Source organism: Balaenoptera acutorostrata, chromosome 11 (assembly GCF_949987535.1).
Source record: "Balaenoptera acutorostrata chromosome 11, mBalAcu1.1, whole genome shotgun sequence".
NCBI classification, from domain to species: domain Eukaryota; kingdom Metazoa; phylum Chordata; class Mammalia; order Artiodactyla; family Balaenopteridae; genus Balaenoptera; species Balaenoptera acutorostrata.
Window position 1 is genome coordinate 16,782,634 of NC_080074.1, and position 12,770 is coordinate 16,795,403.

A 12,770-nucleotide genomic window follows, 5' to 3' on the forward strand; every position below is an offset into this window, starting at 1 on the left:
TAGGCAAGGAGAGTAAACCTATGATGGAGGAAAGTGGTGGGGAGTCATGGCAAGAACATAAGCTTTCAAGTCACCCACATTTGGGATCACATCCTTACTGGTTATCTGCCCAACAGACATGCATACAGAGGAGCGTCAAAAGACACACACAAGAACGTTCATAGCAGCATGATTCGTAATGACCCTCACCTGGAAACAACCCAAATGTCTCTCGCCAGTAGGATGGATAAGTAAGCATGCCACACTCACAAATTGGAGTACTCTACAGCAACGAGGATGGACGATCTTTGACTACATGGAATGGCATGGATTATTCTTACAAATATAATGTTGAACGAATGAAGCCAGATGCAAAAGAATATACTGTATGCTGCATGATTCCATTTTTAGAAAACTCAAAATCCAAAACGAATCTATGATACTGGCTTATATACGTATCCTTGGGGAGATGGTTAGTGACTGAAGAGGACGTGCGGGCCGCTGGCCACATTGTTTCTAGATCTGAGCGCTGGTCCTCTGTTTATGAAGTAGGGATGATGTTAATGTCTCACAGGATTGTTAGTAGTGGATGTGACAATGCATGGCATGCAGTAATTGCTCAGTAAGTGGTAACGACGGTGGTTATGAATCAGCCTTCTAGGAGAGGAGAGAGCACTGTCTGGGGAGGCTCTTGGGGTGATGCGAGCCCTGCACTCTTTCATGGGTCCAGGATCCTGGATGCTACCCTGTCCCTTGTTCCATCTGTTTATTGTTCTTGGCGACGTTTGGTCACGTGTCTGTCAAGCTCCTCGTGGGCGTTCAAGGCCTCTGTGTTTCGTTCCCAGTCTGTTGCTTCTTTCTCTTGTCTTAGTCCCTGGCACCTGCCCGCTCTGGTGGTCCTGCTAACGGCGCTCCTGTCCCCCCTTCACTCATGTTGCTCCTTCTGCCAGGCTGACCTTTCCTCCCCTTCTCACCCTGGTAAAGATTTCTTCCAGTATCCCCAGTGCCATGCACGTCATGGGTGCTTTGTAAAGTTTTTGTGGCTCTACTAAAAACCTGGGTATGCACCACATGGACCTGGCCCCTGCGCTGTGGGCTGACTCAAGTTGAGCTCAGTTTCTATTCAGGGGTTTAATCTTCCTGGTAGGCTTGGCATGTCAAGGGCCATAGTTTTCCCTACCATTCTGGAGCCACCGGGCTTCTGGGTAGAACTGTCTGGCCAAGAGACACAGGCTTTCATTTTTCAGAAAGGAAACCCTTCCCAACTGGTGGAAAATAAGCTTTTGCTTAGTGACTAATAACAAAAACACAGACAAGATTTCTGGGCTTATAAATAACCAGTTGTAAAAGTGCCCAAGGGAAGCAGCCCTTTTTGCCAGAAGAATGGCTGAGTGTTCCTGTCACCTGGCGGATAGGGACCTCACCGCGGGCAAGGAGTTGTGGGCCGGGGGTGCGGAAGCCGGTCATTCTTCAGGACGAATTCCCAAGGCCTTGCTGTTATACCTTATAAATCCTGGGCTATTCTGGAAAAATCATAGCTGATCTCTAAGGTTCTTCCTGCTCGAAAATCCTGTGATTCTGCGGAGCCAGAGCACGTTTTAAAGAGTGATGCCGGCCGGGAGAGGAAAGTCTTAGGGTTTCGTTGGCCAGAGCTGCCTAAGAGGCAGATGAAGTAATTATGAGAATAGCTCCCATTGATTGAGCAGTGGCCAGGGCACCGTGCTCAGGGTGCTAGGCCCATGAGCTCACTGAATCCCCCCATTACCGTGTGAGGAAGTTGTTAGCCTCATTTGACTGAGGAAGAGACTGAGCTTCAGAGGGGTTGATGTATATGGATAGCAGTATAGGGGCTAAGAGGGTGGAGGGTGCCATCGGACCGTGGGCCCAGGCCTCGAGCTTGCTTTGTGGCCGTGGCAGTTATTAACCTTGCTGTACCCGGGCTTTCTCATCTGTAGAACAGAGATACTCATAGGACCAAAGCCATATGAAATAATTCGTGCAAAATGCCATGGGTACAGTGCCTGCACGTAGTAGGCCTTCAGTAAATGCTGCTGTTATTAGGAAGGGCTCAGGAAGCTTCATGTATATTACCACATGGCCTCCTGGATGAATCACTGATGCCCCAAGTCTAGAAATGTTGTTTGCATTTAGCTAATTTAGGGTTGCAATCAGGGCCTTGACCCTGACTCCAGCTGCTTCCTGCTGGAGGACTGGGGGTGGGATCTCAGAGCCAGGCCTGGCCCCGTGGACAGTTCTCTTGCCCGGCTGCCCACCAGCCCTACCAGCAACAGTGAGGCTATCACCTCGTCCATCCATTGTTTCCCAAACTGGCTCCCGGTTAGTTCAGTAGGAGTACTGCAGTGGCCAAATCGCCCTGCAAAACTCAGAGTTAAAGAAACTAGGTTCTCCAAGGGGTGATCAAGTATTAGCATTTTCCAAACATTTTACCTATGTTTTACCATGGAACCCTTCTTTTCCTCCAGAATGTCTTGTGGGACTGGTGTTCCATGAAACATGCATTGGGAACTGTTCCCCAGCCCCCTCTCCAAATGCAGTCAGCAAAGAGGCAAGAGTGAACAGAGGGGAGATCATTCAGAAGGGGGTGGCCGGGGACGTGAGACAGGTGGACAGGGTCAGGCTCTGTTTTAGAGGTAGGACCAGCAGGACTTACTGATGGAGGCTGTTTAGTAAACTATTCGACATATTGAACTGTGTTGAACTGAATTGTGTTTACATCTCCTTGATACCAAGTTAGCGGGTTGGAAAGGGATACATCTGGTCACTGAAACGGTCCTTTTGTCTGCGTGCAGCCAGTGACCCACACCTTCTGATGGTCACTGAAGGGGCCAGTGGCTTTGACCTCCTTCAAGGATGCATCAGACCAGACTCTTTGGGGGTGTGAGGCTCCTTGTTTATTTCCCCGTCAAAGTACCTTCCCTCTTCCTCCTCCTCCCTGCCCCCACTGGTTTTTAAAATTAGAAAACCCGCTGCCCTCTCCAGGGCCTATCACTCTATCATTTTTAGAGGCTGAGCCGTGCATCTTGAGGCAGCTTTTCCAGTTTCCAAAGTTTATTGTTAATGAAAAGCGCACAACAGGCTGAAATCCCTGGCAAGAGCCAAAGCTGCAGGGTACACCGAGGCCAGCAGATGCAGGAGCAGCCAATTTTTATCTGGCTGTTCCCTCTCCTCCTCCTCCCTGCCCTCCTCCTTCTCCCTTCGTTTTATCAGAGAGGTTTGGCGGGACTTGAAGGAGCCAAAAAGGAACTGGAGGAGCCTGAGCTTCTAGCAGCCAGTGACAAGGTATGGGAGGACAGGGGACCCAGGCTGGGAGCACGTTCCAGTTCATCGAGTGTGTCTGGCTTAGTGCTAGGCCCTGGGGTCCCATAGTAGTGATACCAACAATAATAACTAACATTATTGAGTGTATGCCATAAGTACAAGCCTTGTTGTAAGCATTTAACATACCTGATATCAATAAATCCTCCCAACAATTCTAGGAAGTACTTACTGATATTATTCACATTTTACCATTGACTAAAGTGTGAGGCACAGAGAGGGTAAGCAACTCCCCCAGAGTCACACAGCAAGTAAGAGGGAGGTCTAGGAATCTACTTAGGAGTGTCTGATTCCAAAACTACAGTTTTTACCTCTCCAAGTCCAGGCTCACAGTCCCGGCAGAGGAAATAAATATGTAAATCAACAAATATATCCACACAGTTCGAAAGTGCTGTGTTGCAAGTATCCATTATGAGAGGTAGAAGGGAGGCAACATGGGCATCAGATTTGAGTTCATCCTTGACTGATGAGTTAGAGTGTCCCTGGCAGGTAAGACAGGTGGGAGTAAAGGCAGAGGGCAGAGCATGGAGGTGGGAAACAGCAGTGTGTTTGTGTGTGATTGGGAGAAACAGTGAACAGTCTGGCATCAGTGGGCATAGGGGGCCTGACAGGCTGTGGTAGAAGCCGACGAGATGGAGGGAGGTAGGTAGGGGTCCTTCAGGGAAGGAGGGTCTTGGGTACCCTACCAATGTTTTTATACCACATCCCTTGGAAGGATGGATTTCAACACAATTATTATTTTGTCTTTGCTCAAAGGACGTCTTATGTGACAGCCCCAACTATAAAGCAGATAGCAGTGGAGTGGCTTTGGCTGAGGTGGAGCTGAGGACCTAGAGCCCGTCCTTCATGATCTCCCCTGACCTAACCTACCCCCATGGGCATCTGCCTGGAGCTCCTAGGACTCAGTCGAGCAGAGTTTGAGCATTACTGCTAGAGAATATCAGGTCTGGGGAGACAGAAGCATTTAGTGCCATGTAGTTATTTAGTATAATGATCCAGAATGCATTTATGAAGTTTTGAATTCCCTCATTTAATAAATATTAATTGAGCCCCTTTGCCAAAAGGCATTGAGTGCTGGGGATACATCAGTGAATGAAATAAACCAACCCTCATTTAGATTCTAGTGAGGTAGACAGAATAAATGCACAGACTAGATATGTAATAGGGCTAAAAGGGGTCCATAGGACATGTAGGACCTGGTGGCCACATTTGGAACTTTGGGTTTTATTTTGAGTGAGATGGAAAGTCTGGAAGGTTTTGAGCAAAGAGACGACAAGTTTCGCCACCCGTTTTGGGGTCTGGGTAGCTGGTCCATATCAAATGGTTAATAGATGGTAGTCGTGTTTGTTGTTCCCCATCTACAGGGAGGCAGTTCTGGTGGGAGGGTCTTGCGAGAAATGAACCTGGTAAAGGGAGTAGCGGGGTCCTCAGAAGAGAGAGGCACGTTCCCCGTAATATTACAGACGCAAGTCCCGTAACAGCAGCGATGATGTCATTGCCCACCTGGCTGGGAAACTTGCCCATCTCCTCGTGGCGCTGTGGACTGATTTGTTTGTCCAGCGACATCTCTGTTGTCCCCTCTCGCACGGTCTGTAGTCATTAGTGAGCTTGTCAGTTGAACAGGGTGTTTGTGTATCGCCGTTTCCCCCCGCAGTGTTCGAGAACAAAGATAAGATTGTGATCATCATGGAGTACGCCAGCAAAGGGGAGCTGTACGACTACATCAGCGAGCGGCGGCGCCTTAGCGAGAGGGAGACCAGACACTTCTTCCGGCAGATCGTCTCCGCCGTGCACTATTGTCACAAGGTACGGCCGGCCCCACCACAGCTTTGGTCATGGACGGTTTTCATGGCATCACGTGATTCTGTTCATATTATGAAGGTGACATCTGTTCATAGCAGTATGTATGGAGAATTCATAAACGAGAAAGAAGAAAGTCACCATCACCCAGAATCCCAAAATCCAGGGATAACCCGCTATTGACATTTTTGTTTGTTGTCTTCCAATCTTCTTCCCCCTACTCCTCACATTTATTTTTCATTTAAATTTTTAATTTTGAATCATTTTAGATTTACAGCAGAGTTTCCGAGATAGTACAGAGAGTTCCCATGTACCTCTCGCTCAGTTTACCCTAATGCTAACATCTTACAGGACTGTAGTACACTTGCTAAAATGGAGACACCCACATTCGTTTATTGCTATTAACAAAACTCCAGATTTTACTCGGATTTCGCCAGTTTTACACCAGTGACCTTTCTCCCTTCCAGGATGCAATCCACATGCAATCAATGTGGTACACATTGCATTTATTTTTACATTTCTGTCTTGCTTTTTCACTTAGGATTTTAATCTAAACATTTTCCTATGTTACTAAAAAGTCTCTGGAATTATTGTGATTGTTGGACACTTAGGCTGGTTCTAATTTCTGGTTATTAGAAATAGCGATTGACATCTTTATACATTAACCTTTTCTCTCTCATTTGAATAATTTACTAAAGAGAAATTCCAGAAGTGCAATTAACGGGCCATAGGTTCTGAACCTTTCTATGCCCTGGTTTCTTTTCCTTGCATAGGTTATATCCACAGAGGTTACATACACACATGTACAATTTTATTGCAACACAACTAATGGGATGTGCTCTTAATCCAGCCAGTTTAGCTACCCTTGGTCTCTGGAGAAGGGAATGAAGTACACAGATAGTTCCAAGCCATACTTCAACCAATTATTATTTATCATTTTAGTACTGATTTCCATCCCATTCATACTTTCCCCCAGAACTGTCACACCTGGAACAGTCCTTCACTTTGAGGACAGTAGTGATTTGAATCCAACATGCCATCCAAAATAGAGTCAGCTTCTTCATTTAAATGATTGCAACACGGGGCCTTCTGGTTTGTTAAATATTCTGGTTAATTGAGAACGACTCTGGAATGATCATCTTCTAATTACTTACAATCTAAAACCCTTAACCCATGTGGACATTATTTGACTTCTCTCTGCTGACTCGAAAGGCACTGATGATTCAGGTCGTACAGTGTTTTGTATTTTATCATCAGGCATCATCATAAAGCACCACAGATCCTGTTTTCATTATTTGAAGTGTGTGAAACTTGGATTTTGTATGAAATGGGACTTTAGTAGGCTCATTCCATCTTATGAAAACTGGGAATGCAACAGTGTAAACCAAACTACTCCCAATATTTAAAATTAAACAAAATCAGCTACCTTGCATTCCGTATCTTTCCTCCAGGAGCCCTGGTTTGTGCATTACTGAATCCCTGAAGGTTTGGGTTAGAAACAGTGGTAGAAATACATGTTTTCACCTCTCCAGTCAGTGTTTTTAGAGATACTAGGAACTGTCAAATAGAAAGGAAAATAAGCAATAAAGTACCAGCTGTGAACATGCAGATTCTGAACTAAAGAAATCCTGAATGAAAGACAAAGAATTCCTAGCCAGTTGGTTTTCTTGAAAGGGCAGCTTCAATTGCCAAGGTCCTTTATGCTGAATGATGTTAAAAATGTCCTCCCAGCCCCAATAGCTGGTTCTTTCAGTTCCTCTTCCCCTGCTCACCCATCCCCTTAAAAGATCATTGGGTTTTAAAAAGAATTGAGCAGGACAGTTGTTACTGCTGTAGAGACCAACAGCCTATATTGGTTAAGGACTTCTTTTCACCATTCAGCTGGCTGTCTGCTTGTCACTGGGCTCATCTGCCAGCTCTGCCATCATTTGCTTGAATGGAAAGGTCCCGCAGTATGGCAGCGGCTTGCTTTGGTCTCAGTGGCCTCTCCCACCTTCACCCTTCACTCCACACTGAGTCCTGCCCAGCCGAGAGGAACCTTCCCTCCCAGCTGCTGAGGAAATAACCCTTGGGAATGCTTCTGTTATCCTCAGGACAGATGTGCATGGTTTCCTGGGTCAGAACAGATTGAGCCAGGCACTGGGGAGACAGGTAGACAGACAGACAAGCAAGGTCTGTGAGCCCCACATTCCGAGTCCCCAGCAGAGAAATCTGCTGCTTCCCTGGGAATCGCATCACAGACAGACAATGTTTGCCACTGCCTGGGACTATATGGCTTTCACACAGTGGAATTACATTCCGACAAAGAATCCCCCCGCTGTTTTACAGGCTCTGGGGGAGAATGGATTCCTGTCATTTTTCCCTTAACCACACAGCAAGTGACTAATGCTCTCCTGTCGCTGGTGCTGTGCTGGTCGCTGGCAGGGAGCTTCATGACAGTGAGAGAGGCCCTGAAGGATGGGGGCGAAGACCACCGGCGCTGACGCATTTCTTTAATCTGTCAAAGATTTCCCTTTGCTCACTCTCCTCCTTCCTCCCCCTCTCCCACTTTCTCTCATCCCAACTGCTCCCATTCAATTCCCTGCCTGTCTTCTCATTTCAGAATGGTGTGGTCCACCGGGACTTGAAGCTGGAAAATATACTGCTCGATGACAACTGTAATATTAAGGTAAAGCTCTTGCCTCATTGATTGATACGCCAGACCTGGGGATTACAGCTGGTTGAAGGCTTAAACTCTGCTCCAAGCTGCAGCCTACGAATAAGGCGGCCCCTTCCTTCCCGGCAGGCGGGTAGGGAGAATCACTGGGTTTGAGCCCTCAGTTCAGTTCCAACGGTTGAATTCATTCAACAAGCATTTATCGATCTCCAACTACATGCCAGACATTGTCCTAAAAGTTGGCTAGAATACAGTCCCTGTCCTCGGGAAGCTCAGAGTCTGTAATTAGCACCATCAAAATACTTACAACAATAACCTAGTGCATTTGTATTTCATAGCATCCTTGCCCGGTATCACTTAAATTCAATCTTCATAGCAATCATGAGATAGATACTGTTATTTACATCATTTCACAGATAGGGAAACTGAGGCACAGAGACATTAAGTAACTTTCCTGAGATAACACAGTGGTAGGTAGTGGAGCTGGGGTTTGAACCCATGTCTCTCTGACCCACTGAGCCCAAGTTTGAACCATTCTGCTGGAATTTGCCCGCAGGCCCGCAATTTATTATCTGTCCCTGCCACTTCTCTGTCACTTCCACCCCCTGTCTCCTACTTCTCCCTCCCAACTCCTCCCCGCCACCCCCCTCACCCCCCCAGCTGTGGAATTGGGAAGCCGACTGAAATGGTGGCGGTGGTGGCTTTTGGGAAAGAACATGCCAGCAAGTGATGGGGCTGACTCTCACGGGGAGTATTATTGCGGGCTGCTGACGGAGCTAGAGAAAGCTCTCCTGGCCGACAGGGTTCAAGTGCCTCCTGCAGAGCACTCCGAATGGCCTTTTGATCATGGCTGCAAAGTAAGCAAATACGGTTTCAAAATAAACTGGAGCTTGCCGCATGGGTTTCATTATGAAATGGCCTTAGTACTCCCAGCACCAGGGGTCCCTCTCATTGGCCGCTGGTGACGTTAGTGCCTCATCCCTGGCCCCTGGACCAAGCATGGGAGTGACCTTGCATCATCCCCTTTTTTTGTTGTTGTTGCTCTCAGTTGAGGGAGTGCATCACAGGGAGACTGTTTCCTTGCTGGGACGGATGGAGTTGCTTTGGTGTTTGGATACTGGTTGCAGATCATGGTGGCAACCATTAGTCACCATTGTCCTTTGAGAGGCCCCTGGAAGCCACATCCGGGTGACCTCTTGTTTTTTGTGAGTGGTTGACCGTGATCACATATTTCTCTGTAGCCCACAGAGTAAGGAGGAAACAGTCGGTCAAATTAGTCTTTTTAGGAACAGGAAGTGAAATCTCAGGGTCTCTCTGTTTCTGGCAAAGTGGTTGGATTATTCCAGAAGGAGCAGTGGCTGCAGAGTTAGAAAATTCCATCCTGTGTGGTTTACTAGCTGTTTGACATTGGGTGAGCCACTTAACCCTGTTTCCTCAGCCATAAAATGGGGAGAGGGTAATGCCCATGGGCTTGTTTTGAGGACTGAACAAGATGCTCTGCCTTTAGCTTTATCTGAGCACTGTGCAGTGAGTCAAGGTTAAGAGCAGTGGCTTTGGAGTTGCATGGCCTGGGTTTGAAGTGCAACCCTGCCCCTTACTAATGGCAGTGTTTCAGATTAATGATTCACATATCTAAGCCTCAGTTTCCTTATCTGTCTAGTACGGGTGCCAGCCCCGTTCTTTGGGGCTTGTTGTTTAGCTGTTCATTTTTAAATGAGTATTTGCTGAGTCGTTACTATGTGTCAGGCCCTGTGCCCAGTCCTGGACAGTCAGTGACAAACGTGAGGATTTTAGACAATATGTGGTCGAAGCACTTAGCACTTACCTATTAATATCCACGGCCCCAGCTGACAAGGCTGGCCGTTGGGGAGGGAATTGAACAGGAAGTGAGCTCTCTGAAGGTGCCGGGGCACGGTGGTCAGGCCACGGCTGGAGAATTAGGTTCTGGTCTGAGGGACACATTCTAAGAGTTTGTATCATCCACCCTGGTAACTTTCTCTGCAGATTCTTCCTGCCACCTGCCCCCGAACTCTCAAAACGAAATGTGGTCTTTACAAGGCCTGGAATGTGAGCCTCTCGCTTGGGGATCGGGTTCTGTGGTACAGCTTGACCTCATGGTCCCATGATGTAGTCCCAGAAGTGATAAGGCACATAGCTTCCTACAGAGTCATAGAATTCTCCGATGGAGGAGAAGAATGGTCACCATTCTGAAAGCAATTGTGCCAGGAACAATGGGCAGGAGCCTGGGAGAACGGCTCATTTGCATAAAGCAAAAGGGCAGTCATGTGGGGCCTCCCAGCTCCCAGGACCAAGTCCTTCATCCCAGGGTCCCTAACCATTAGGTAGGGAAATAACAGGTACATAGAACATTATAAAAAGTAAGGTTTTGGTCCTTTTTCCTTAGGATTCTTAATCCTTAAGAATGTCTACTCCTGGTGTTTACCAAGGTAAAAACACACACACACACACCCATCCACCCAAACCTTCCCTTTCTCTGACGCTGTTCCTTCCTTCTGCTTGTTCAAGGAATCCTATGAGGATCTGAGAATCCGAGAGCTTGAAAGAACCTTGAGGGTCATTTTCCAACCCCTTGTTTTAATGATTATGGCCCAGAAAGTCTAAGTTATGTGCCTGCCCAAGGTCGTACACAATGAATCAGTACGTCATTGTGTCTTTGTTTCCTTGGAATGCGGCACAATGCTTGTCACACGCGGTAAGTCGGTACTCTAAGCTGTTCGATTTTGGAGTGAAGGGATGACAGCCAGGATTAGAACTCACATGTTTGACTTCCAGGCAGATTCTCTTTATATCATCTCACACCCACTTCCAGGGTTTTTGAAAATGTGTTTCAGCTGCTGTTGGTCTGTCTTCCGGCTGCATATGCTCGGCTCTTCCTGACTCAGCATTTTGCTGGAAACATATTTAGAAAGGGCACTCGTAGCAAAGGCAGGCAGACACATGGCCACAAGCTGGCCTCCATGTCCAAGAGAGTCCATGTCATCAGTGTCTGCACCGGGGGACCACTGACCCTGAAGGTCTGTTACCAACCAGCAGAGCATGAGCAGTGAGGTGCTTCTCAAAATGTGGGTCCATGTTACGTATTTCGAGGGTGGAGGGCTTTTGCCCAGAAAGCCTATAAAAATGCTCCTGGTTGAAACTTGTCGCTGCAGTTTTGGTGTGAGCCATGGCTCTTGTTCCTCTCCCCTGCCCTGCCTGATGTTGATTTGCAAAGAGCACATCTGGCGCTGGGAATTATTTTTCTGGCCACTGCGCGAGGGTGTGGCTTCTAAAAATATTCACACAGTCGGTCGGCAGAAAGAATGAGAGCAATGTGCTTCTTTGGGTTGCATTCCGTACTTTGCGGAGAAGCATGTCTACCAAAATAGACACCCAGCACAGCATTAATTTGCAATTAATAAAAAACGGGCCAGATTCACATCCCACTCTCTGGGAGAATGGAATGCTGACAATTCCCATAGACAGCTCCTGTAAAAGTGCCTGACAATAAGAAGAGGGCCAGGCACCAGGGTCAGCAGACCTCCACAAAGAGGGCTGGGAATTTGGTGAGCTCCCAGGGCTCAGAGCAGAGGGACATAGGGGAAATGGCCCCTTGCCCCTGATGACAATGGAAATGCCTGCTGCTGTGGATAAGAAGAGCAGCTTTGAATGGCCAGGGCTAAGTCAAGATGGAAACCCCGAGGCTTAACAAGACCAAGAAGGGCAGCTCAGGGTACAGGCTTCTGGGCTTTGATTATATGAATGTGAGGATGCTGCATTCATGCATTAATGAATCCATTCATTTGTTTGTTCATTTGTCCACTTATGTGTATGTGTGTGTATACATACATATCCATGAATGCCTGCATTCACTCTTCCATTCCTGCGCTTATCCATTCAGCAAATTGAATACCTCCCATGAGCACTATTTATTTGACCACAAATATTTACTAAGTTCCTACGGTATACCTGGCGTGGTGCTGGATGCTGGGAATTTAATAGTGAACCAGATGGCCAAGTCCTTGTCTTCTTGGAGCTCAGAATCCAGCTGTTGTTAAACCAGCAGTAATAATGAGCCATGAGAAGGATACAGAGGTGAATGAGGAAGTTAAGGTACCTGTCCTAATGGACTTAGAATTCCATTTGGGGACACAAGCAATAAAAAAATATGTAGTGTAATTCTCTGGTGGTGATGAAAATCCATGCAGGATGAGGATGGGGAATGACAGGTGTTATTTTATCTAGGGGGTGGGGGATGGGGGGCAGTCGGAGAAGGTCCCTTGCCTAGTACACAACTCCTCAAATCCACCAGACTTTGTGGCCTTTGCACACACAGTTGCCTCTGCCTGGAATGCTCTTCCTACTGCTCTTTGCCCACCCCTCCTCAGAGTCTCAGCTTGAAGGCCTCTTCTTCCAGGAAGCCTTCCCTGATCCTCACCTCTTAGGCCCAGGTGGCTCTGCTGTGTACCTCATAGTCCCTTTGTAATCTGTCGTGGAAGTGCTGAGGAGGAAGTGGTGGGTCTGCACTATGGGCAGATCAGAAGGCCTTTGCCGAGGCAGTGGCAATTGAACTGGGTTTTGAAGGATGGCTAGGAGTTTGATAGTAAGGAATGTGATGATGGCCTTCCAAGGGGAAGGAGCAGCAAGCACAGGAGCAGGGCAGGGCATGGAGGCTAGACAAGGAAAGTAACCTTTTTGGAGCCCCTGCTAGAAGCCAGAACCCTGTGGCAGACCTTCCACATGCCTTATTTCATTTGGTTCTCAGAATGTCTCCACTGGGGTGGGTCTAATTACCCCCATTTTACAGATGAGGAAGCTCCTGCAGCTAATAAGCAATGGGGTTGGCTACAAACCTAAGGTTATTTGACTCCAAAGACCAGGCACCTGATAAATTCTCTATTACACCCACCCAAATTTGCCCTGAATCCAACACGGCATCCTCACACTCACAAGGGGAGGCCACTTTTTTCATTCTTGCTTCAGCTGGCCTTACCTTGGATAT

General features: G+C 47.4%; 1 protein-coding gene across 1 annotated transcript in view; it reads left to right on the forward strand.

The window, feature by feature from the left end:
* Positions 1-12,770, forward strand: part of NUAK1 (NUAK family kinase 1) — a 69,454-nt gene that overhangs the window by 40,873 nt on the left and 15,811 nt on the right. Inside the window, exons 3-4 of the mRNA XM_007166093.2 lie at positions 4,970-5,121; positions 7,718-7,783. Of these exons, the coding sequence (XP_007166155.2) occupies positions 4,970-5,121; positions 7,718-7,783 (218 nt within the window). The remainder of the gene's footprint in view (positions 1-4,969; positions 5,122-7,717; positions 7,784-12,770) is intronic.